The 26,882-nt window shown below is 37.6% G+C and overlaps 2 protein-coding genes across 2 annotated transcripts in view; one reads left to right on the top strand and one right to left on the bottom strand.

Annotated features, from left to right (window-relative positions):
* Nucleotides 1-9,768, top strand: part of DPP4 (dipeptidyl-peptidase 4) — a 33,308-nt gene extending 23,540 nt beyond the window's left edge. The window contains exons 21-25 of the mRNA XM_009325445.1: nucleotides 314-413; nucleotides 2,031-2,095; nucleotides 7,313-7,385; nucleotides 7,636-7,709; nucleotides 8,590-9,768. Coding sequence (XP_009323720.1) covers nucleotides 314-413; nucleotides 2,031-2,095; nucleotides 7,313-7,385; nucleotides 7,636-7,709; nucleotides 8,590-8,688 — 411 coding nt within the window. The 3' untranslated portion in view covers nucleotides 8,689-9,768. The remainder of the gene's footprint in view (nucleotides 1-313; nucleotides 414-2,030; nucleotides 2,096-7,312; nucleotides 7,386-7,635; nucleotides 7,710-8,589) is intronic.
* Nucleotides 9,769-14,173: 4,405 nt separating this feature from the next.
* Nucleotides 14,174-26,882, bottom strand: part of SLC4A10 (solute carrier family 4, sodium bicarbonate transporter, member 10) — a 125,704-nt gene continuing 112,995 nt past the window's right edge. The window contains exons 21-25 of the mRNA XM_009325384.1: nucleotides 24,898-25,071; nucleotides 24,120-24,242; nucleotides 20,609-20,676; nucleotides 18,857-18,973; nucleotides 14,174-14,240 (exon numbers count right to left, since the gene is read on the bottom strand). Coding sequence (XP_009323659.1) covers nucleotides 14,174-14,240; nucleotides 18,857-18,973; nucleotides 20,609-20,676; nucleotides 24,120-24,242; nucleotides 24,898-25,071 — 549 coding nt within the window. The remainder of the gene's footprint in view (nucleotides 14,241-18,856; nucleotides 18,974-20,608; nucleotides 20,677-24,119; nucleotides 24,243-24,897; nucleotides 25,072-26,882) is intronic.

Here is a 26,882-nt window from a genome sequence, read left to right as displayed (position 1 = left end):
GCAGTGTCTTGTTTCCTGTCTTTCGCTGCTGCCTACGGTGCTACCAAACACTGTCATCCGTAGCTGAGTCACAGTTCAGCGGCGTTTGCGCCCTTTTTCCCCAGCAAGTTCTCATTCATCAGCGCCACAGCTGCCATGCGCTGTTTGATGCCTGTTTCCCCCACTGAGCAGGCTGGGTGAGATCTGACCCAAATTCAGAATGGAGTTCATTAATATGAAAAACGCTGAGCCTATAAAAGTCTGATGAACTGCTTAGCAGATGGGCCCCATCCTTTTCTTCCCGACTAAAATAACAGCAATGTTTTCTTCTCAGTCTTATGGGGGATATGTGACCTCCATGGTGCTTGGCTCTGGAAGCGGCGTGTTCAAGTGTGGAATAGCGGTTGCCCCCGTGTCACGTTGGCAATATTATGGTACGTGATGGCTTCCTCGTTATAAGGATTCCCATATGTCTTGCAGCGCACATGCTGCAAAGTGTTGATTCATAGCGCAGAACTTTGATTATCTACTAGATGCCATGTAAATGCCACTTGGTCTGTTTTTATGAACTCATGGGTACTGCATTTCGGAATTAAACCAATTCCTTAAATTGTATTTCCCATTTTAAAATGTCAGATCCACAATTCCAGGTAATCTCTTTAACCTTTAATGAAGGCTAAATTATTGTAATATTTACAGTATTACTGTAATGTGTCTGTGTTTGCTTTCCAAAGCTGCCACATGTTCTGAGACCAGCATTGTGTGTCAGAAATCCATCGCTATTAGACTTTGCTTCTTCAAAATGCTACTTCACTTGTAAGAACGAACTGTGAGGCTTAGCATCGAACTTGCATTGTAATTTACTCTCCCGAAGTAGCAGAATAGGATTTGAATTGCCTTTTTTTTTTCCTTTTAGAGTGTAAAGTTTGGATTTTATAAATCTAATTAATCTTAAGAATAGCTTGATGTGAGGAAAACCTGAACAAGTGGACAAGTCTGTACGTGCTTCGAGCTTACAGTGTATCAGGTAGTTGCATGAGGCTATAAATACAGTTATAGGGGCCCTCCTTCCAGATTAAAAAAATTATATACAGTTAAAAATATAATATGTGCTGGTACCATGTGACCACATTTTGACATTTTCCTGGTTTCGATTTGTCCAAAAACATTCAAGGGAAAGCCTTTCCTGGCAAACCTCTGCTAAGTAAGGCATGATTTATCATTCTGCAACTAGCACAGAGGCTGTATAATAGTGTATTATGTGCTCTGGCTAATTCAACAGATCAAATCATCCTGCCAAGTGTTAGCAGTAGTCCGTTGAGGACGTAGGGATGTTTTCATAATGTTTTGGACATGAATATTACACTATGGCAGGAAATTTTTTTTTAATGAAGATCAGGATCTCTAAAATTCCACTTTTAGTTGATTAGATAAAGGAAAGGGTTATGGAGGCATGCATATTCAGCATCAGAAAAACCCAGTGCGACAACGCTGATGAGAAGTCAAATGGACATTAGAATTATGGCAAAACAGCGTTGATTTGTATGGCTTAAAATAAAGAAGCAAATCTGCAAAAAAAGTAGTATGATATGATGCTGAAAAACCTGTGGAAAATCAGAGATACTTGATTTTGACTATATAGAATATAGAGCCAAGCTGAGTCCTAATCTGCTACATTTTCATTTTATAGATTTTTAGTAGTAAACATTTAGATAAAATATCTAAGATTTTTTTCAAATGCTAGTCATTTACTGCAAGATTTTCAGTAATTTTCTGAGGATTACTGAAAGAATAACAATAAGGTAACATTGACACAAAGTACTTTATTAATATTCAGCATTCAGGTGACCATGGCAACAAGAAGATTAAATATTCTGAATAATAATGGTTACCTACACGCCTCATTGTGGAAAACCTGTTTTTATCTTTCTTTTTTTTTTATTTTTTTAATTTCCAGTATGCATTCTTATTGTTTGTATCAGTGGGTAAAATTTCTGGTAGACAGACTGAAAATTAAGTAGCATATTCTGGTTTTGTTTTTTTCATTACAGATTCAATATACACAGAGCGATACATGGGCCTTCCTATAGCAAGTGATAATCTGAACAACTATAATGTAAGAAAGAAATCACTTTATTCCATTTTTTGAAGTGTGCTGTTTCTTTTCTAAACCACTCTATTTTTCTTGACACAGTCTAGTTCCTTCCCCGTGGGAAGAAGTAAGTTTGTTTCTTCTTTCCAGCTATAACTGTTGCATTGTGCTTTTAGAGGCTGTAGTCTCATGCGTTTGGATTTGCATGAGGCAGTTACTCCTTGCTGTATGGTGTGGGTTTTCTGTTGTTTGTTTGGTGTGTTGGGTTTTTTTGGGTTTTTTACATTCAGTTCCATTTGGCTACTTCGCAGACTGTAAAACAAGCTGTAAAAACTGTTTTATTTTAATCACCAAGAAACAAATTTGTTTTAAAATTTAATATGCTCGTGGGCAAACTATGCTTTATCTTAAACAACAGTTCCACCAAAACAAATGTACTCCAGTTCTTTCTGAAATGTAATTTAAAAAAAAATGGGTATTGTGTCAACTTTCTTGCCTTAGGAATCTGCAAGCTTTTTTCAGGGAAAGCAAAATCTCCTAAATATTAGGAAACTTTGACAGGTAGGCAAGTCTGTCTGTACTGTGATCATATCAAATTGCAGACCAGCTGAGAGCCAGCAGTGTCAGGGCTGGAATTTTGGCCCCATCTCCATGAACACAGGGTGTCCAAGGTTTGGTCTAAAATGACTGATGTTTGCCTAGAAGTGAGGGGATTTCCAGGTGTTCTAATGGGAGCAAAATACCTGTAGATTTTTTGCCCTCGTTATGGCATGATGAATTGTTTGACTTACTCTTCTGTGTGCCGGCTGCTTTTTGTTGCCTCAAGTGTTTTTTGAAGTCACAGGTAGCTGGGCGTAGGGCAGAGCAGCCCAAGCCTTCTGTAAGGTTTTGTTAAATTTCACATCTAGGTGGAAATACAGTGGCTATTGGGGAACTGTGAGGGATCTGAGGGGTACTTTGTGCCCTGGTTATTGGGACGCTTCACAGAGGCGTTCAGCCACGGTGATGCTGGAACCAAACACGGGTGTTAGAGGAAAAGAGATGGGGCATTCTCTGTGTTTGGGTTGGTAAACAGGCTAGAAGACAGTTCAGCACTGATTGTGTCTTGATGCATTAAAAAAATAAGTGTCACGGGGGAAAAAAGGGTGGGGGTTGTTGCATTGATTTAAAAGTATGGTAAACATATAAATACATACATATATGGACTGAAACGTTTGTTTTGACATATCACTACAGTAATCTAGTTTTGTCAACTCCTATATGAGATGTTCTGGTCAAAACTGAGGACAGTGGTGGTGGCTGCTGGAAGACTTGGTACCACGTCTGCCCCTCCTACCCAGCGAGCTGCTCGGGCCCACTGGGGCCTGACCAGAGGCCTGCAGCCGCCTGCCTGCCTTTTTCCAAATGTGTTTCTTTAAGGCAGTGGGAACAGTAGGAGGTCTGCGAGGTAGCAGTGTAAATAGAAGTTACTGTCGTCGTGCAGAACGAACGTTAACGCTCTGGGTGCACAAAGTCATTCACCAGCTTCACGGCACAGATGGCAACAGAGGACTGTTTAATCCTTTCAAGCCAGGAGTCGGATTTTCTTGGCATAGTATCCATTGCTGGCAATGGCCACGTTGAAACTGCCAGTACCAAAGAGCTAAAGGTTTCAAATGTGTTACTCGGAGGACTAATTGGGGAGAATGGTGGCTAGATGGAGGAGGGGTAATTGCACAGATCAGATTGTCACACTGCACTGCTGCTTCTAGAGATAGGAAAATGACAACTTAAGTCCTCATTCGTTGTTAGAAGCCCCAAATAATGTATTACTTGGAATTTACTTTCCCATCTAAACCTGGAGGGGTGGGGTAGCTCACGAAGTGAGTTTGTCGCTTTTCATGTAGCGTCAACGGAAGGGTTGTGGGATTTTGTTGTTGCTGAAGACCCTTACTGACTTGAGCCCAGCATGTTTCTGGCTCGCAGCCCCTTTGTTCAATGTCCCGGTCCCAATAGCCAGCCTCCTGGCCCCTTCTCGCTGATGAGCTGTTTTCTGAACTGAATGTTTTTTAGCAAGTAAATGCAAAACATGTACTGAAAGCTCTCATAGCTGAAGCTGTTAAAGCATTTTTGAACTGTTAACTTCATACTGTCAGGTTTGCGTGCTGCATCATATATTCTCTATCCTACTGCATCCGCTATAAAGCTGGCTTGAAAAGTGAAAGGTTCCATACTGTGTACTGTGTGCCCTAATTCAAAAGAAATGGGACTGCGTGCACACCTGCTTACAGAAGATGTGTGCTGCTAGGCACCTTCCTAATGCACAGAGTATTATTAATGACCGTGAATATATATAGTCGCAAGAAACTAGTGGTAAGAGGGGTACACCCTACCTTTGTATGACTGTGACATTAGGTTTCACATTTATTGAAGGAAGAGAATATGAGATGTTAAATACTCTTTGTCAGGCAGAGTCAAGTCTCAGGAATGACTTGCACTCCTCTAAGTGGGCTAATTAGGTGTGATCAGTGCCTTTTTAAGGTAGTTGTGAACTATTAAAAATTAGAGCTTTGTAGAAGAAAGGAGCAAGCATGGGTGGAGCTCCCAATATAATTGTGTAGGGATCCTAGGCTGAATGGCAGAGAAGCTGTCCGCCCCAGAAGAAATATCCCTGATGTAAAAGACTTGTGACTAAATTGAGGCAGAGCTCTAGAGGTCAGATGCAGTAGCCACGTAAAGCATACCGAAGAGACTGTTCAACTTGTGAGAAGATTATTTTGCAGTTCACTCTGAATTTGATATGCTTTTGGCAAGTGTTTGAAACAGTCATAGATTTGGCAATCTTTTTCTAGCAGATTTGAAATGTTCAGTCCTTAAGAACTGCTGCATCATTAGGTTATGCAAAACAGGGTACAATTTTGTAAATATGCCATCTTGTACTGATTTGACATTTGTTCTATTATCTGAGAATATGCTAAAGGGAGAGAGACCTTCAGTTTCAGCCAAACCTTAACTTGTTTGTGGAGTGCTGCTAAAATGTGGACTGCTGTGTGATCTTCAGGAAAGCCAGTTAGACTCAGCAGGGCCTAATTCTCAGTACTTGTACACATGACCCTTTCAGAACCTTTGTCCCGGCAGTGTAACTGTGAAACAGAAGGGGTAAATTGTGTTTATTTGCTGTCCACTTGAGTTTTTTTCTGCTGATGTAGCTGTTGCTTTCTGCTGTAACTATGCCTAACTTCAGATTGCTCCCTGTCTTGCAACCTTCTTTTTTGGCAGAAGTACTGTGTCCTTAAAGCACGTTTTAGGGAAGGGACTCATGTCGAGTATGGGTACAGCAAGTGAGACACAACTTGCAAGTGACAAAAAAACCCTGAGAAAGTCTCTCTTTTGTGTGTTCCTTCTTTCTGAAGTATTTTACCAATAGCTTTATTTTGTGTAATGCTTGGAGGGAAAAAATAGTGACATCCTTTTTCTAAAACTGCTTTTGGAAAGCTGAGTTCTCAGAAGTGTAGCTCAAGTCAGGCTTCCACTCACAGAAGGTTTGCTGTCCCTTAAACCAGCACTGATTTGCTGGAAGAAAGCTTATAAAGGCGATCTATTGAGTCCCCCTCTGCACATGTGGAAAATGATTCACTCAAAGGATCTTGCTTGGTTCTATTTTTCTTTTATTTCTTTATATCACTGGGTTGTTACTCTCTGAATCGTTCTTCTGGTCAGCTGCTGTACCGGTGCTCCTCACCGAATCAAAGTCCTCTCTCCAGATTTTGGCACTCTCATAACTATCTTTCTTTTCTTACTCCACGATACCAGCTCGTTTCAGCGGATAGTGTCGTGCTTCCAGTGTGCATGCATTTCCATATATTAGATGGGATTTCTGGTGCTCTGCAGCCTTTCACTATCAAAAGAGGGCAATTGCAGATTGCTACGGATTGGAGGGTGGTTTTTTTTCTCTCTGCTGAACTTGTTTTTAAATTTGGTTGAATAACTACAAAGAACTCATTTCATTTATGAGATGGTTGTGGTACGCTGTTCTGCCATAACAAAAGGAATTTAATATTTGTGCTTGCTTTAAAGATTCATGAGTGTACAAGAGACAAAAGGAAATTAGAACACTTCTGTGTCTTGGTAATATAATGTATTTGACTTTTTGGGGGTACTAAATGGAAATCTCTGTGCAAGGACACAGCTTTGGTACAAAACACTGCATTCTTTTGTTCCTAATTTTTACTATTTTTTTCCTTGCCATAGTAGCTTTTATGTTGCTGTAACATAAAGAAAATTTCCACAGGGATTCAGTCATTTTCAGCAGAGAACCCCTATAATGTTGCTAATAGAAGGAAATGTCATTCAACATATTTTTGCCCCATTATGCTGGCTGTCTTATCGAGTCTAAAATGTCTTTTGTCCCTTTTCTTTTTCCCACTCGCACAGCAGAGCACTATCCTATTCCCTTTCCTTGCCCAAATTAAAGATCTTGCCTGCAATCCTTACTTTCCTTGTTCCTTAGTACCTAGTCACAGTTGCAAGTCAGGTGGTTAGTATGTTCTAGGGAATATGTTATTACTGTGTTTTAAGTTTCTTGATTAATCTTAGTTGCTGATTATTTTTTTCATCACCGTATTGTGTTTCAATTCCCAAAATGTAGCTTGACTTCTATTTATAGATTTGGTCTGGTGGTTTTCTCCTTCAGGCATTTCTGTATCATATTTGGGGGAGAGCATCGTTTTAACTTCTTGTCAGGCATTTTACTCGAGACTGATGAAATACTAGCTCTGTTGACCTACCTACAGGTAAACTGTAGTGTACATTTTGGTGGGGAAGATAACGCATGTAGTCTCTGCAATATCTCCTCCTTGCTACCATAGGGTGCACTGTTGCTATGGCAACATTTTTTTTTTTAACTTGTCTGCAGTCGCACAGGAAACCTATGGCAAGTGGTGTGCTGCAGGCTAACAACATGTTAGCAATGCATTAAACGTGTATCATCTCGCTCACAAAACTCTTCCCCTCTGGAATTGCCTGTTAACTTTGCAGACATAACCCTTGGTAATAATTGCAGACTGGTGCAGAATGGTTTGAGTGCAAGCACAGTGCTGTGGGATATGTGAACATGCTACTTGGGGGTGGGGGGGAGCACGGGTGGTTGTTTTTATCTGAAGGACCCCAGACTGTGTCAACAGGAATCAAAGTCAGTTGGTAGCAAATCATCTTCTAATGAATAGCTGTTTTTTTTTTTTTTTTTTCTCCTTTTAATTTCAGAGTTCAACAGTAATGGCCAGAGCTGAAAAATTCAAGGAAGTTAAGTATCTCCTTATTCATGGAACAGCAGATGGTAAGTTGCAGTTAATTAGACATTTTAGTATTACAGACAGGTTCGCAATTCTACTACTGACAAAACAAAAGCATGAAGGGGCAAGGCTGTTACATTTACGTCAATAAAATAATACTGCTTTCTGCAACTAATTTGTGTTTCAGTCAGCAGTGCTGGGGAGTCTTCTGTGTTTGTTGTTTTGCTTTTCCCCCAGAGTAGTACAGAAGCAATTTTTTGTTTACCTTTTTCCTCTTTTTCTTCCACTTTTCAGATAATGTTCACTTTCAGCAAGCAGCGCAAATTTCCAAAGCTCTTGTTGATGCTGAAGTGGATTTTCAGGCAATGGTATGCTTCTGTTTTGTTTAGCACCATACAAATGGGTTTGTACTATGAGAATAATAGCAATAGCTCCCTGTCGTTAGGTATAAATCAATTGCCATCTTAAATGAAAGTTCACATACTTGCATTTCATGTTCAGTAGCTGAAATTTTAATGTAATGCACCCATGTACCTTCTGTACAAGAAAAAATGTAAAGCAACTCCTTCTCATATTTGACCCCGTTTACCTAATCTTTCATTTTGTTAATTTTTTTGTATTCTCGGACAAACAGCCAAGCCAATCCCAATCTTGGCATATACCCAAAGTCCAATCAATAGTATCTTACAGATAGGATATAAGGAAAGGTTAACTTCAGCTAAGTCCAAGATAACCTGTCCATCACTTTTGGTGTTTCTCTATGGAACTTGTAAGTCAAGTAGTAACTTGCCCCTTCATATGCTGTACGTGGAGACTCTCAGACTAAGGTGCAAGCTCTTCCTTTCCTACCTTCTCCCAGCCCTTGGGGAGCAGTGCTGAAAAGGATAAAGCATAGAAGGAAGCCAGATGCACCAGTACATGGTTGTCCTTCAGCCAAACTTGCAGAGCTTACAGGGTGCAGAGATCGGACACCACTCTAAACCGAGGAGCTGCATCTATCATGCATGTAGACAAGCCACGTGTTCATTTTGTACTTTTAGCATGAATAGATGGTGTACCCCACACACAAAGCAGGGACAAAAGTATCATAGCAGCTTCCTACCACCATCATGTCTTTGCCTCCATGCTGAATTAGCCTCATGCTGGGATAATTTTAAATGTCTGCATGTTTTTATGTCTTAACATGTTTGATTTGTATCATTTAGATGCAGCTAGAACTAACATTCTCTGTATTTTCCTTTCCCACAGTGGTATACCGACAAAGACCATGCCATCACCGGTCAAGCACACAAGCATATTTACACCCATATGAGCTATTTCATAAAGCAGTGTTTCTCACTGCCCTAGCACCAGCATTTTGGTTGTTAGTGATGGTACTTCTCCAGAAAACTCTCTAGCTAATGTACACTGAGCCGGTATAAACTTTTATGAATCAAGAGGAGATAAGGGTCAGTTCTTGGGATACCCGTGTACACGATGAAATGCTAATCTTTATCATGATTCTGTTGCCAAGCAACTATTGCATTTTTATTGATTGTGTTTAATCAGGTCTTAACATCACCAGAATGTGGGTATGTTGCAGGCTTCTAGAAAGCATGGTACTTGCTTGAATCAGTACCTTCTGCTATTTCAGTCTAAAAGAGAAACAGTCCAGTCTCTATATTACGGTAATGAATGATAAAAATGTGACAGAGGAACCAACATGGAGATCAGTTGAGGAATAAAAATAATCATGTTTCCAACAAAAAATAAAATGAACCCCGTGGTCATTTCTGTGAAAATACTGATAAAACAGATTTTGCAGAAATTACCTAATGCTTGATCAATTATTATTTCAGGAACATCATCAGGAATACTGTAGAGTTAATATTTGCTATGCAGAGTGAAACACTTTGTTTACTGCAGTTCCCTGAGTTAGTTAGTATTTTCTTTGCAATCTCTTGGACTACAATTGCAGAAGCCTTACAAGGAAAGCATGTAACCAAAGCTTTCACCAAAGATTTTGAATGATACCTATTCAAATCAATGGCGCCGAATTTCTTTGTTTCCTATCATAGTACTGTGATTTTTGCTTACTTTATAGTCAAAAAGGCTGCTACTGTGGGAATCTGCACTGGTAAAATCTTATCTGGGAACTCTAGCAGCCCACTGTTGTTTCTCTATGGGACAGAAAGATCTTCTTTTAGAAGTTTCCTATTTACTGATGAAGAGGATATATTCCTTGCACTCAAACATAAAACATTACAATGCAAACTAGCAGCCACTTAAAGCAAGGGCTGGACTGTAACTCTCATGTGAACAGGCTATTTAGCAAACTTGCTTTTCCTTGCAGCCTACCAGTAAACTTCTGCTTTATCTTCAGCACTCCAGGTAGGCTTCTCCATCTGAAGAGAAAATAGTTTTCTTCATTTCACACAGATAGAAAAGATGCAATCCACTTGTACTACAAACTGTGCTGCTTTAAAATAATAAAGACATTAACTTATGAATGGAGGTGTAGTCTGTATCATTGAAAATGCTGCTCAAGAAATGAACTCCATTCATTTGAGAGAGACTTACAGTGAAATTTCTGCTTTTGTTTAATGGTATCATGTAATAGAGTGTGACATGACATGATTGTCTAACGCTTAGCTTCTTGATATTAGGTGCCAGCATGTGATTATGTATGTACTGTGGGTTATTAGCAACATTAGGTGTAATGTAAAAGTACTCACACAGACACAAAAAGCATGGGAGAGATGAGGGAGAACGTCAAGACAGCTAGTGCAGCTTGTCCTTAAATGAGAAAGAGAAGGGGGCCTGAGGGGAAAAATAAGATTTTGGTTTCACAAACAAACCAAAACCTCCTTGACTCACAAAATAAGGGTTTTTTGGGAAACAAACTGGAGATGGGTATTACAAATATAATCTTGGGCTCAATTTATTAGTGGTTCTAATGCAGACTGGCACCACTGTTAAAGTTCTATAGGATACAGGCTGTCTGTTGTTTCCAAGAGGTTTTAGTATCCACATCTCTGATTCTTTTGACTCAAGAGAAAGAAACATAAATCAGTATAAAGGTAGGTCAGAGCAACGCAGGTAAGTTATAAAAAAGATGATCATTATGAATTTCTGGATGGCTTGTGTATGCAAGGGGCACATAGTTGTTTTTTTTATTTTAAATGTTATCACTCACACTGTCATATAAACAAAGTATTTCTCTAATCCAAAAACTACATTAATTAGACTCATACTTACTAAAGAACTGCAAGTGTTCCCTTAGTGTAATCAGAGAAGCATTAAAAAGAAACCTTTTAAATAAAACGAAAAATTATATGGTCTGGGTAAGTAAGTCTTTCATTAAGTAAAGATGCAGTTCTTTGTATCTGACCTACCTTACTGATGCGAGCATCTCACTGGGAAACTCTCGTACTCTCAAGACATAGTCCTGTTTTAACTGTCTTATCTGTGAGGCATAACAAAGTACAATGCTAATTATCTTATACTTCTTTGTCTGAAAGGCAACTTCTAAGATATACTGCTAATAAAGCATGATGCAACTTTTAACAAAAAAATGTTTTATTGCTATACTAAGTGTCCTAATAAACATCAATATAGCGTTCCAATTTTCTCTCTGGTAGATCTCCCTCAGCTCAAAAAATAATGCAGACAATAGAGCTGCCTCAGGGAACCAACAACTTACTTGAAATGCATGAGCACAGGTAAATACCTAAAACTGAGGCCACAGAAGAAAGCCAGCTCATTTCATTAATGTACAAAGCCAGCACTAGGAACCGGTAGTGCCACATGCTAGAGTTAGCTAGGTGCCTACCAATTACCTTTTTTTCCTCTATATTTTTTCCATGTGAAATGGATACTTAAGTTTGTTGTACAATACACTTCGTGTAAAATCCTAACAGAAGCAGCTGAAGCCTGAGGTGTGACTGTTACTGTTCTCAGGCTGGGAGGCTTCCAGTCTTTGGTTTAAAAATTGGTGAAGAAGCTCAAAGGGATTTAGTAAGATGGAGTCAATACTTCAAGAACTGGGTTTGACAGTCGTACTAGGCTTTAAGGCCTAAAAGTTTTTCAGTAGCAGAAATTTAGGGTCCTGAGAATAGCAGAAGTTCCCACAATAGGCAGTAGGCTAAGCCGCTGTTCAACTATTAGACACTTTAAATACTGTAGCATGGAGGAATTTTAATTGTATGACCTTACCTATTGATCTGTAAAAAGACCCAGCTACTGCTGCCTGGTCCACATCATCTCTCCCAGGAGCAAGGGGAACCAACTCGTGACCAGTAAATCAGTATTTAATTCCCACTCTCTTCCTGCAGTAGATCAGTTAGTGTGCCATCAAGGATGGCACGTTACTTACTGTTAGAGTCAGACCAAGTACACCACCATCAACTACACGCAGCAAGCCAACACCGAGAGCATTGCACGATTCAATGAGATTCCACTTGGAAATGGGGCAGGACTGGGCTCTACAATTCATTAATTTGTGAAGCGTATTCAAGTGTGAGGTAGACATTTAAAATACTGTACCATACTGCATACTTGTTCTGGGTTTTGCAGTGTAAAAATAAAATTGAAAATTAGTTAGGATAAATATTTATTTTCACATAACATTTCTTAATTGTGAAAAACACAATAGTCTATTCACATGTACACATAAACTTTTGTAATAAATTACATCCAAGAAATTGAATAATTTTGACCAGGAATATGAAATTAGAAGTAAATATAGCACTACATTTGCTTTATATTGTGTGTGATTTCAGAATGTTAAGATTAACATTGGAATAGCATTTACATTCACACAGAACAGAGTGACTGTTTTAAAATAAAACCACTCTGAAATACTGAACAGAAATACAGAATGCCATTGAATACACTGATTTCTTATTATTCTAAGAGTTGGTCCAGTGAAACTAATACATTTTGATTGTATACATTATCTGTAACAAAGTCAGCAACATATTAAAACACCACCAGGCTGCTTTCGGGACAAACCAGTATTGAACTTCTATACTAATCTTAAAACAATTGGAATCTTACAATTTATCATCAAGTACACAAAACAAAGCATTTAACCTTAATGCATCAGCATTTTTTTCCTAAATTTACAAATACAAACATTGAATTAAATGTAAATCCTTCTTTGTGTCCGTTAGATTCCCCCCCCCCTCCATAAAAATGGCCTTTAATGGGCTTTGATAATGCTAGGTCAATTTAGAACAGTGACCCTATTAGTTTGCAGCAAAATGCAATTATCATTTATGGCTAAAGTAGTAAAACATACACACTCACATGCACAAGAACATTAGAAGGAATACTTTAAATGTGCTGGATATGAAAAGTTGTTCACATGAAGTCTATGGAAAGATTATCGTATTTTTGGAAAGCTGGGGAATGCTAGAGCCCTGTAGATGAGTTGTTATAAAGGTTACAAGACTGTAATTCTTATTTGTAGGATTCAAAGTAATAGCGTAATAATGACAGTTAGCTTTCATTTACTCATTTAAAAATTTATCTTAAAAAAATTTAAAAATCAGTGAATTCCTAATAACGCAATAAAACTTTTGTTCCACATCTCTTAATTCAATACCTAATCTCGCAGTCCTTGTTTTACACAAAAGAACAGCTTGAAGGATCAGGCAGTAACAAAATCCGTTATGAAAAATGTCTTTGTAATGGCTTTAAAGCCACATTTTACTTTGCAATGTTGTTTTTATCTTTTAATCAATATGTACTTGATGGAATAGTGAAAAGCTGTAACAAAACCAACAGCAGGATACCCATTTAAGTATTACACAGAATTAATCTCTGAAATTAAGAGGTTTACAGTTGTTAGTAGAGAGAGGACAATATGAATATGCCCTTTATGTGGCTATATTTTAGGCAATAAAGAGGAAAATCATTGGGCAGGTGATAAAACTGCATGTGGGGTATAATTTGTATCTACAAAATTTTCCCTATTATAAAATAATGGTTTGATTAATGACATAATGCAGTTGTTTGGCCTACCACGGCAACATTCATACAATACAAGATAAGATACTGTAATCACAGATTGCATTTTAAGAAATACTGTACCCATGTTTCACATCAAAGGATGTGGTGGTGTTTTTCAACTAAGGTGAGAGAATGTTTTAATATATATTTTTAATATATTTTTTAATATATATGACTATGTTCCAGTTACATACAAATTTGAATATTAAATACACTGTATTAAATCAAGGAAAACTTCACAAATACAGAATCTGACCCTGCAATCCTCATTGCAAGAGTAATCCATGACTTCAAAAGGACAGCTTGAAGAGGAAAGGATTATCCTTGTTAGTTTGTTCACAGGGTCAGATCAGTTGTTACTTTAAAAACTTCTTTAATGTTTGCTTGTCGGTTTGGGTCTCCTGAAATCATTTACTCAAGTTAGGTGATTTGGAAAAAAAAAAAAAAAAAAGTTGGAACAAGTGTTTCCAAGTTCATCTTGAATGAAGATTATTAAGTATCCTCACACAGAAAAAGTAGCAAAATACAGTACAAACCTATTAACAGGAAAGTTGAATTTGAAAGAAACTTACTTTGCTTGTTAGATTTATGATACGAATACTGATAAATGGCCAATATCAGCAAAGAACATGATGATTTTTTGCATTGGCTACTGCAGACTTTTACACAGATACTAGACAATGTAGACATGTAGACAAGGTGAAATGAAACAAATATTGCACTACATTACCTGTGCTAGTTTGAGATGAAAGACAAAAGTTACAAGGTCAAATCATTTATATTTAGTGGTTCTGGCACTCCTTTCATTCGTTTGTAAAAAAATTAATTGAAGAATAAGTCATAGACAAGTCTCCCGGTCAACACCTTTCCCTGAGTCAGCTTTCTTCTCTTTTCTGATTTCAGCACTAGGAAAAGAAGGAAAAAAAAGAGTTAAAGCAGCACTATCATATATATTAATGATCTACCCGAAAACCAACATTGCACTGATATTTTAATTAATTTTTCATGCTGCATAGCACAAACTGGGAAGCAAGTGAAAGTTTGTGTGCTGAATGGTGCAGAAGACATCAGCCAGCATTTTAGTAACGAGGTAGATATAGAGAACTTACTTAAGATGTACAGACAGACAAGTCAGCCAGCATGCAAGCAAAGATAGCCACTTTTTTTTCTCTCCCCCCCCCCTTTTTTTTTGGCAAATACAACTGTTAATTGATTAAATAATGGTAATGGTACAGTTCTCGGACAATACGCATATTTTATTAAATGGCACAAACAAGAGGTCAAAATAAGTATTTCTTGTCTTTAAAATGTATTCTGTTGCTCAATGTACACTTAGGAGGAATGTTTCCGAACTAGAGCAGTGCAAACCAATTTCCAACTGTAATATTTGGCTTTCAGTCTTGACTGGGGAGAGCATGAGAAGGCTGGCAGGGTGGGGAGTGGCAATATTCCCCATTTAGAGCTTAATACATACTTCCTCATGTATACATTATAAGGAAATACTTTAAAAAAAAAAAAAAGCCTGAAAGATCATACAAAAGCCTTATCACTAAGAACTCTAAAGCAGAGTTCAAATTTGGATTCAGCTTTTTTCCAGTTAAAACACTGTTGATTTGCCTACAGAGAGCAATGTATGTGCAAAGCAATGATTTTTTTTGTGAAGAGGGTCCTAATTTACAACAGCGTAAATAAATAAAAAGTCATGTTCTTGCAGTGAGTTTCAATCACACTACGAAAATGCAGAGTCTTCCACAACACAGGCAAATCAAGCCTTCAACAATGAGCGGCAGGGTATCTAAAAAAAAGATGGTTCTGAGAACAAACCAAGCACATAACCTACCAGGTTTCATGGGAATAATTCCTTAACTAGAATGAATGAGAAATAGGCTGAGTTACACAAGGCTTAAAGAAAGCAAGATCAATTCTCAAATTCTTAAGGTGATTCATGCACAATTTTACAATCATCTGACATTTTTCTTCACATAAAAATTGCTTTAAGGATACAATTCAGTTCAGCCAAAGCTTACTTCTATGCCTATGGCAGCTTCCAGAGGTGTTAATGGAAATAGCTAAAGAATACCAACTTCTGCCACTTCAACTGCCAAATCTGTCACCTTCTGTAGAACAGTGATAGAATTGGGTGTGTTACACTTTCTGCACGCAAAGGGTATGCAAACAAATTCCTGGGGGGTGAATTTAAAGTGCAGCAGTACTGCAGGCAGAGTTACCTGTGCTTAGTAAAAGCAAACACTGAGGATGTGTTGTGTGCCTTACAGTCTATAATATTTCCACGTTTTAGGTGCCTCTGTGATAGCAGGAAAGTCCTCCTTCTATTTAGGATTCACATCTCTGAGCATCTCCTGCAGATGTGGGCTTTAATGCCTTGAGAAATTTGGGAAAAAAAAAAAGGACAAGTCCAGTCTTTTACCAGTAAAACACATAACTGGTGGATCTGTAAGGGACTTGGAGCTCTCTTCCTCCCTACCAAGGGAGTAGTCTAACAAGCCTGAGAAGGTAGGTTTGGGATGCAGGATTTGCATATCTTCAGGTAGAGAAGGGAACTCATACCATCTACAAAGTGATGGATGCCTCTTTCTCCAATACTTTAAAAGGCCAACTAGGACTGACCACCTTCTATACATGGTCAGGTCCTCTGCATATGTTTTGAAATTGCGATCTGAAGGGCTTCATATTATAAGCAAAGACAAAGGAATATTTAATTACATGTACCAAAGAGGGCTATGTTTCATATAGGTGCCTTGGTGTTCAGTTCTACCAACACAGGCTCAAAAGCAGACCTTTAGGTCCCTAGAAATTTTAATAATGAAAAATTAAGGTTGGAAAATTGTAAAGTTCAGGTGCCTCTATGGTTAGGCAACAGTTGACTAAGTAAATCTCATTTAAGTCCTCTCTTTAGACACTTAAATACTGTTATGAATCTGGGATGTTAAGAACTGTCACACACTATACTACTTCACAGAGCCAGGGGAAGGGCAGAGCTTATGACAGACATTATCCATGCATCAGGCTGAAAAGTCGTTTGTATAAACCCTTCCTGCCTAAAATCTCTCTTTGGAGATAATCTTAGTTTATTATTGGCCAGTCTTTCACTGGCCAAGTCAACTCAGTGTTTAATTAGTATGAAGAACTTCCAGATTTTATGTATTCCAGAAATCACCCTATATTGTTAATTGATCAGTGCCTTACATAAAAGGCATTACATGAAATCATAGTACAGTATCATAATTTAATTATCCCCATTTAATAATATTTTGGGTATTAGCATAAGAAAGTAGACCTGACAACAGGAAAAGGAGTACTAAACACTTCAGTAGTTGAACTTCAAAAGGCATCAGTAAAATTAATTTCAAAACAACATGATTTTTTTCCCCCTACACTAAGATACCCTTCACTGAAGGGAACTGTGTAATGTAATATTGGTAATCTTGATCATTTGCAAAAATTATCCCTGTGACTGCTACCATTCCAAGCTTTCTTTTTTCTCAGTACTTACCTAGGAATGAACTATATCTTCATGTAATGATACATGCATTTAGGAATATAATATTTCTTTAGCTCTGTCTCTAATATGATTTAAGATTAATGTTGTCTATGGTTTTGCTTATCAGAATGCAAGCCTTCCAGGTTTAAAGTTCTTTGAATCTACTTCTGTCTGGGAATCCGAGACAAGCTGGAGCATATTTCTAAGAGGTTGTTCCTTTACAACAGGACACTCATACCTAAAACCATAAAACCTGTGATCCCTTAGTTCCTTTTCACCTGAGTCTTTGTTTTCATGAGCAAAGGTAAAAGAACAGATTGAAAATGAGCTCATTGGAAAATGAGTTTCTGTTTTACTGCAGTGGAAAGGCCAAATCATCTTTTACCAAAGTCATCTGAGCCACCATCTACGTGGATGCTCTTTGCTCAAAGGATCTTTGAAAATTTCAGGTAAAAACAGTACACGGTTACATAATCTATCATACCACCAAAGAAAGCAACATCCACCAGAAAAATTACAACTACTGCATACCCAGTGGCTGTGAATGTACCACATTAGTTTCTTCTCTTCAGGCTTTCACAGCCTGGACAGCAGAGACACATAAGGTAAGAAAACCCTACTGTACATCCTTCTCTCATGCACCGCACTGATTTCACTGTGACGGGATCCTTTTTCAACCCATGTGTAGGGTGGAAGGCAAATCAGAACTACCCTGCTATTTTGACTGTCAGTGAACTAGCATTAAAATTATCACATTAGTGGGCTGCTCCATGGGTGTCTGAAAGGAAGATTCTCTGGTCATCAACTGTTCATCTTGTTTATGCTGTTTAGGGAAAGGAACAATACTGAAAGGCAGCATGCAATTTTGGGGTGACAAAATTTAAAAACTGTATTTCACTACAAAATTTTTTCTCTTACTGCATCTTTTCACCATAAAACAATGACCAGCTGTTTCAAACATGGAGCTTGTTTTGAAAACTAGATTTAGAAATGGGCAGAATATAATTTTATGTTTTAAAAAAGTCAAAGAATTAATGAAAAAATCTAGAAATAAATTCAATTTAACATTTAAATATACTACATCCACAGTTTCTAATTTTAATAATAAATTTCAAGTTTTAATACTAAGGACTTTGATGAAGACATTTTACATTCCTATTTGAAATTTCTTTTCATTCTGTCTCCCCAAAAATTACACAAAGTCAAGTCATTTGGGTTCCCAGGTGACATCACTTTGAATTGGAAGATACAATCAAGGAAAAGGTTGGGGGACAGGGTCTTACCTTTGGGGAATCAGCTTCTAGAGTGATTAGGAAGGGGAGCTTATGACAAAAACGTGATATAAAACAATTAAGTAGAAAATAGTTAAATTTAAAATTTGTGGAAACAGGAAAATCTCTCTTACAATCACACTGTGCTTGTATTCAATATTTTCTTATTCCCATAGTAACTCTGTAGCACAGATAAAACACCGTTGCTTCATTTTACATTTGTCTGGACTAAAATTTAAAAGTATTTAACTGTTTTGAGTACAAGTGAAGTAGGCAGAAAAATGAAAAGAAGTGATGCAATCTTAAAATTATTTTCACTCCAAATATTAGTAGATCACATTCAGAGTACTGGGCTTTTCATATAGATATTTCCAGGGCAGTGATGACCACTTCTTTTTCAAGAGGAAAGAACAAAAGCAAGCAGAACAAACACAACAGCTGTTGTGCAATATCCAGGTGTAGGCTGGTGGTTCATTACACAAGCATCAGGCATGCTCAACTTCATTTTCCATTGTAGCATAACTAACTAAGTAGCATGCAAATATTTGTGGCGTTTTTTTTTTTTTTAATAAAGGTACATAGTGAATTTGTGCTTTGAGCTCAGCATATTATGACTGGACATAAATAAAAGGAAACCTCAAGAAATAACACTGCAAGGTGCTAGAAATCTTTCTAATACCTGGCAAAATATTCTAATATTGGTTTGACACCAATATATAAAGTATAATGTAGTAAAAAAAATTAAAACCTTTTAGAAGGAAAGCTTGACTCCTTATCTTTTGCATTCTCCGAGGATATCAACAATGTCTTCCACACAGCAGTTTTTGCCATTTCATCAGAAATGTTTATCACAGATGGGTCATCTCTAGGCAAGAATAAAAGTAAATACACAATAAAACAATGAGCAATCAGTCTTTGTTACTTATTAACTCTACAGAAGTCCTTGAAAACTGATAGTGATGACAATAAATAAGTTCAATGTAAGTTAAAAATTATGTTAAACTTCAAAAATCCTGAACGATGACTTAAGTATTCTCTTAAAACATCTTAGCACTTTTTTAGCATTTTCGTCCTCCAACAGCAATTAATCACAGTAATATCAATAAAATATAGTTTCACTTCCAACTAATAGAGAAAAATGAGGAACTGTGAAATTAAATATTGCCCAAGATTGCACAGCATGCCTAAGAATCCTAAGAGTTCTCAAAGTACTTATGCTCTGAAACTCCACCTGCTTTTAAAACAATTTTAAAAGCAATCAAAAACCTTGACAAAGGCAAAGATTTAAGAGATCTAATAAAAATGCCCCAATTAAACAAGCTAATCAGTAGCTTTAAGCAGCACTTTGTAGCCTTTATGCCCTTAGCTTTACCTGGACTGCTCCAAATATTTATACACTTAAGAATAATAAAGTCTTAAATGTTTTACGGGCCTGCCTGTATATTATTCCTGACCTCATGGTTTACGTATGGCTTGACATTCAGTAAGCCCTCAGTAAACTTGTTTTCACAGTGTTTGGGGAACCACTTTATCAACCAATGTCTTGACTCTTCTTTTTAGCTGTAGGACTCTAACCCTTACAGTACAGAAAGTCAGATGTTATCCAGGCAACGCTACCTAAGTAAACACACTATAGATCAATATAGATCACACCTCAAGATAAATTAAGCTCAGCATTGCTAATATAAAATAGAACAAAAAAGTATGGACAAGAGAAGAAAAAAAAACAGACCATTGAAAGTGTGATGAATCAAAAGTAAGAAATAGGCTGGGACTTTTCAGAGACACAGACAGTTATTTGCCTTAGGAGACATTAGGGTAACTTTGTGTTAAAATATAAGAGAAGGCTATTCTGAGATAGTGTTCCTATGAACTCAACATTAATGCACAAGTTACTATCAGCAGATATTTCAAATCTTTATTAAGAACTTTCTGAAAACTCTAAATGAGAGTCCCTATGGGCTGGCTACACGTATTATCGCTAACAGATTTTAATGCTTAAGTTGTGTCAACCCTGCATTATGCCTTATCTACCCTGCACAGCTCTTGATTCACTTATTATCTCACATAGATAGGATCTTAATTAGAATGTTTTAAGATGTAATACTGTAAGAACCTAGTTTTTCTGGGGGGTGTTCAAAACCTTTCCTGGCTCCCTGCTAGCATCAGGATGAGGGGTTTGACCTGTTTTACATCTTCCTTTTGTACTGTGCATGTCAGAAGCCAAGGTTCATTATAAATGGCCTGATCCTGCAGTCCTGCCCAAGGGAAAACTTCAACTAGCGTGTCCTTTTCCTAGGGACTGTGAGATCATGTGGAAAGACTAGAAAAGGGCTGAGCTTGTTAAATGCTGCAGTATATGGTTCAGTTCACCTATCTGTACTTTATCACCAGACAAACATCCTCCTGACATTCAGTAAGCATTAAGAATAAATATTGTGGCATGTTTATTTTATTTGTTTAATTGCAACTCACCTAAAAGAGGAAAGGTATATTTTACCTGTAATGTCCTTCTAGTGGTAACTGAACAGTCCCTTCCTCTTCCATTGCTAACATACTTTGCTCTTCCTAGAAGGAAGGAATTTAGATGTGAGACAGGATATGATGTTGTGAAAAGTGAAATTTATACACTTTAATCCTTCTTCCCCTTTTCTTTAAGTATATAGCTGAAGTTCTTAAAGTAAGATACTTTTCAACTCTTTTCATTTAAATATTTGACATTTAAAACCCTCTTTTTTAAAAGATGTATTTTCACTTAATGTTATTTTACAATGCCAAATAGAGGAGACACTTTTGTAACAATAAAGAAAGAGAAAAATCAGTAACACTGAGTGAGCAACTGTATGGTGAATTTTAAGTATCATGCATAACAGGATATATACATTGCAATGTTAACGTGCAAAAATTAGGGAAGCCAAATTTAAGTTTGCACACACAGTTTTAATACTGATAAAGTTTTATTGCAGTGAAAGGTAGTGAAACAAGACACCAAAATTAGTTTTCACTTGAACAGGGAAAAAACTTCTGTGAGTAACAGGAAGTGAAGAGAACTAGGAGACATATCTACAAAAAATCTTTGTCAAATATTTAAAAATTTAGAAAATCTATCTTAGGGTGAGGGGTGAACAAAGCAACACCCCTCAAGCACCATGTCCTGCCTGCAAGAACAAAGGAAAACAAGTCTCTGTCTTTCAGACAGCTCAAGGCTCCACAGGAGGATTCTCAAGGCTCACACCCCTGTTAGGTCAGGAAAACCAGAGCCAGGGGGTTAACGTGCCTTCACATGAATGTAACCATCAAATCCTGCCCTAAACTGTTGCACTGTGTGTGTATGAGCATAAGACACCCAGAGACCTCCACGTCTTTCTTCCCTTTATTAGATGGCTTTGTAACAGTTTACCCTGGTGCCTGTTCGAAAGTGTGAGCTGGCTCTCCCAAAAAGAGCATACCATTTTCTGGCAGATCACCCAAAACCCCACATGCATCACACACATTGATAAGCTGGTATTAGCTGGAAGAGCGAGTACAATTTTCCAGAATAGCAGAATTTAAGTTCTCTCTGCACAGAAATTTGTTTCTTTTATGTTTTACTATTACAACTATTTTAAAAGTCACTTTTTTTTCTCCAAATGGGAGAAGTCACTTTGTTCATTCCTGTCTCAGAAAGACTTTTGATTAACATCAAAGTGGCTTCCAAAGGAGGTCTGTGAGAAGAAGGCATACATAATATCCACTATAAATGTACAAAGCCTTGGGAAAACATGGCCTAAAAATATAAAAACAACTTAAGTGATGAAATTAGGATCCAATCAAGTAAGTTTCAGATCTTGTCAACTATATTTCTGAATATTGTTGTGGGTAGAATACTTCTATTTTTAAAAGCCGTGTGATAGCAACTCTCCAATTAATTCCTTAGGCTACATGTCAGAAGTTTTATTACTAGTTTATTTTGTCATTTCCAGGCTTCACAGCTTCATAAGTTTTTGACAGTTGAACAGTTTTAATAATAGCTCCCAATATTTAGAAATGCCAAAATATGTAAAAATAACCTCTCAGAATAGACAGTGAATGAAATAAAGTAACACCAGTAGATTTTCCCAGTTTTGTTTTCTGAGGCCACCCTATCAAGCATGGGAAGGAAAGTGACATATAACCAAAACATAAGGATAACAAGGAATTCTTTCCAATAACCAGACCCACAAGAAGAGAGCTACCTTGGTTACTTTTGGTTACTCTGAATTGTGATGCCAACAGATACTGTGATGAAACAACTCTCTGGTCTGCTTCGATTCAAGGGGGAAAACAATGACTCACATATTTTAATTTCAGCCTGGTAGTTTTACAGGCACATACTAAATAGTAAATAATCATCATGATGTTTATCACCTAGGTAAAACCTTTTCACCAAAACATATTCTATGAAAGTATGTTGAATGTGTCAAAGAAAGGAAAGTTACAGTTCTCCAGGTTACAGATGAGGCAGTGAGTTGTCAAAGGTCACGGAAGAATCCTAAGGGCAGAGAAATCTAGTTTTCATAGTTATATGTTCAAATTATTAGCTCATGTCCTATTTCTGCAAATAGACTTACCAATGGGAATCCTTACACACACCATTTCACTGGTCTCAGAACACATCTCAGGGCATCCCTAAGGATAAATTGCTGATTTATCCATTCACATTGTCTCGTTTTTGCAGTACCCTTGTACCACCAAAAGGTTATGCCTCACGGGTCCTGGGCTTTTGCAGAGGTCTTCAGGGCATCTTAGAGGTGATATGCACAACTGCCCCCAGAGCACTCCTGCTTAGAAGTGACCACAGCCTGCCAAGACCATGTGGCATCGTCTGCACCTTCACCTCCCACTGTCACCACAGCCTCACACCATGCTACTATTCAGAAGTGCTGGCGCAGGACACAGACTCCCATTTAAAATAACCTGGCACCAACATATTCTACTTACTGCTCCTGCTGTTAGTGTTTCTCCATCGAGACTTGTCCCTCATTTATTTGGGCCCAGTACTGATGTTCCCTAACACTTGACATTGATCAGGTGGCTGATACCAGGGACAAAGGACAAAGACCTCCGTCCCTTACACATAAAGTTACTTTATATTCCCACAGTTTTATATGATATCCAAACAAGCAATTCATGAAGCAGCAGCTAAATGAAAATGCTATCAAACAGATGCAAAACTGGTTAGAAACCTACAGTCAGAAAGATATGTGTTTCACTGTCAAAATACAGGAAAATTCTGAGTGGAAATGTGTAAGAATCTGCCCTGTATCAAGTTTATAAGAATTATCTGAAACGCATATTCTTTGAAAGGAGACGAGGAGTCCAGATCTGAAACAGTCAACTGGGTGGTAGTGCCACAGGCTGTAAGTGAAAGTCTGAGGATTTGGTTAGCAGGGATAAGCAGTGTAACTGACCTTTTCATTAGAAAGTGGAAGTAAATTGTTTCTACAGTAGCAGAAAGAAAATGCTGGCCCAGAGTGTAATAGGGATACTGCACAGGGTTATGACATTGCTGAGCGGGGAGGGCACAGGGTGATGGCATGTGACCTATGTATGGCTCAGATGTGGCTGGGACAGGACATGCCATGCCCCTTAAATTCTGCAGTGCTCTCCTCAGCATCTCCAGCAGGGACGAGACCAGTCCCAACGCAGCATCAAATTACCCCAGGGATCTGAGGGCTTTCCTACAGACACCGGTTCATCCCTGCACATCATCTGAGTGGGTCTCAGGAGCAATCCCAGGAGCGCTGTAGATACTATGTTATATGACAGTATGGCAGTGTAAGAATCTACGTCTAATAGAAATCCGCACCTAAGCCTATTAGATTTGTAACCTTAAAAGGACTTATGTAAAATATGAAAATATTAGTTTGTACGCTGTTAACAAGTTCTGCCTGTTGCATGGAATATGCCTTATTTACAGAATTTTCTCTAAATGCCTGAAGGAGAAATTGATAAAGTGCTACAAACCAAAAAAACCTGAAACCATGACCCACCTCTTTCTCAGCATCTTCCAGTTTCTTTTTCTTGCTCTCGGGCATCAAATCATCTAACCAACTGAGCTCCCGCTTAGTAAAAAAGAAATCCATGAGTTTTCGGACAAATACCAAAGCTAGGACCTGTAAAGATATTAATTCAAAGAATTAGGAAATTAAGCAAGTAAAAGAGACAAATATGCCTGTAGAGGAATACTTTCAAAAACGACCACAGTTTACAGCTAGAATTTTATCCTTTAATTTGGATAGGCTAACAGCTGGTCCTTTGTTCAGATGAGGTATGGCTTGAAGCATTTAACGATCACTGAGGTCAGTAGGTATCTTTTATTTTCAATTAGTGAAATAATCACAGAGAAATCACTTAAGCAGCAGAATAGATTTTTCTTTTATTTCCAGCAAGACACAGAACTATCAGTTCCTCAGTGCAATGAACAATCTTCCTTAATGAGTGAATGTTCTTTCTGTAAAATGATTAAGCACTACTCCTTAAATAAAAACATCAAATAAATTTTAATTTTTTTTTTTTTTTAAGGAGAAGAATTTTCCCTAAGAGAATACACAGTTGGGCTATCCACACATATAAACAGAGTGCAACCTAGACTAAAAGTAGACGTTATATGTAGAATTTTTCCTTACTTAATACAGTATGACTTGTCCTTGAATATTGAATCAAAGCAATATTGTAATTTATTGCCCACAATTAATTTTTTCTTCAATAACAATTATCCACAAGTGAAAAGAAAAGGGATTTTTAGAGGAAATAAAAAATATTTCGTACCATCATGGGAAAGACAATGGCAGCTCTTGAAACCTTTATAATCCACAGAAGCACAAGACAACTCAGCTGAATTACAGTGAAGAGATGGACCTTTCTAAGAGGAACATGCCTCAGATAAATAAAGTCTGGCTGATGCTTTGCAGGCATCCAGAATAACTTTATCCTGTCAAAAAGCTGAAAGAGAAATTTTTAAAAGTTTGCATCAAAATGAGCTGTAGGATCATCTATGCTGACATTCACACACTGCCTAAGAGACCCTGAATATCCTAAGAATCTGGCTTGTTATTCTAAAGGCAAAAACTGTGCAGAAATTCAGAAGCACAGAAAAAGACTACCTCAGTTACAATCATGAGCCATGAATCTATACTAATCCAACGGTGGTAAAGGACTCATCTTCTCTCCAGTTGAGCCACCAGAGAAAGAATGAGAATCATATTATTTAAGTAAAGTTTAATTATTTGGTTAGTCACGCTTCTTAAGTTCCTTTCAATTTTAATCCACATGTGACTGCCTAGGTATTTCTATTGCAGATGTGCTGAGATATTGGATTCCGCTGAATTACATTCTGTATAGTCATACTCCAGGAAACATCCTGCTCATAACTGCATAATATGTTATACACAAAGAAAATAGTTACTTTAAAAAAATACTGCTAAGATTTCAAGTCAAGAACTCTTAAAGTTAGGCAAAGCCAGACTTCAAAATAGTTGTGAATCAATTGTGAATCAAACTGAATGGAAGCTGGTTGATCCTATTGCGCATATGCAGTTACACCGCCTTTCTAATACATTCTGAACTTCTGTTTTTCAACAACTGAGCTCTGCCTCCTTTAGCACACAAAAAGCTGATCATGGAGGGATCTCTTCAGTCTTTTGTCTCCTGTGGATGAAACTCCTTTTCCTCCCGCCCCCCCTACCAAGTTTACTTCACCAGACACTTTATCCCAGGCTATTTTCTTTTCCCTATTGCACTTTCTTCACAGGAACATAAAAAAAAAAAAAAAGAGCCAGCCAAAAAGGCAACTGCCATGCCATTAGGAACATACATGAGAGGTTCTTGTTTTTCAGACCTATTTGGCTCCATACTGACCCGAGATTTTGTGTCAGCTGCTATGGCACAGTGATGATGGTGATGCACCATTTCTCCCTGCATGGGTGAGCCATGCTATATCCACAGTCTTCAGGAATTTCAAGAATTTTTACTGAGCATGTGCAAACTGCATTTTTTAAAGGCTTATAATTTGGCCAGATTTGAGCAGGTTTCTTCTTCACAGAAACAGCAAAAAGCACATCCTCCCACAAAAGCCATCTTACCAAGTCTCAATTCCTTGTCCCAGCTTGGGGGAGGGAGAAAGGGAGGGGGATGCTACCACTTTTCCAAGTAAAGATAGCCAGATTTTAACATGCCTTAAAAACACTCCTCAATAGTGTACTTTCTGATACCCTTGTTCTGAGAAACAGCTGAATCGTATTAAGTTGAAATTATCTAAACCTCAGTAAAAGCCAAACTACATTTCTTAGAATATCAACCCAAACGGTAAAAGCTAGGCAAAGTTATAAAAGAACAGTCTCTGAATAGAAAACACCAGTCAAAAAACAAGAGATGTTGCCAGCTTTGCCTATAAATAAGAGAGGTAAAAAAAAGCAAGACATTTTTAACTTGCAATCAAAAATTTAAATATAATGAAAGAAACAATCAGGCATTTTCTTTGCTATTTGTATTTGACAACCTTTTGCACAGTATAATTCATGTTTTCGTCACATGATTGTTCTTTCTCAATTGTCTTGGAAGGTGTATCAATACCTCAACTTTCGATAACAAACAAAGGCACACTTGAAAATTTGAGTGTTTGTGTCAGATGGGCTGAAAGATTTGACACCATGCCATTTAATGCTGCCATCATCCAGGAGAAATAGGATACCATTACCAACCCTGACCTGAATGCTGGAGTGCCTAGCTTCCACCAGGGGCTCCTACTTAAGGCC

This window comes from Pygoscelis adeliae, unplaced genomic scaffold, assembly GCF_000699105.1.
Source record: "Pygoscelis adeliae isolate BGI_AS28 unplaced genomic scaffold, ASM69910v1 Scaffold106, whole genome shotgun sequence".
NCBI lineage: Eukaryota > Metazoa > Chordata > Aves > Sphenisciformes > Spheniscidae > Pygoscelis > Pygoscelis adeliae.
This window is presented reverse-complemented; position numbering and strand designations above follow the sequence as displayed.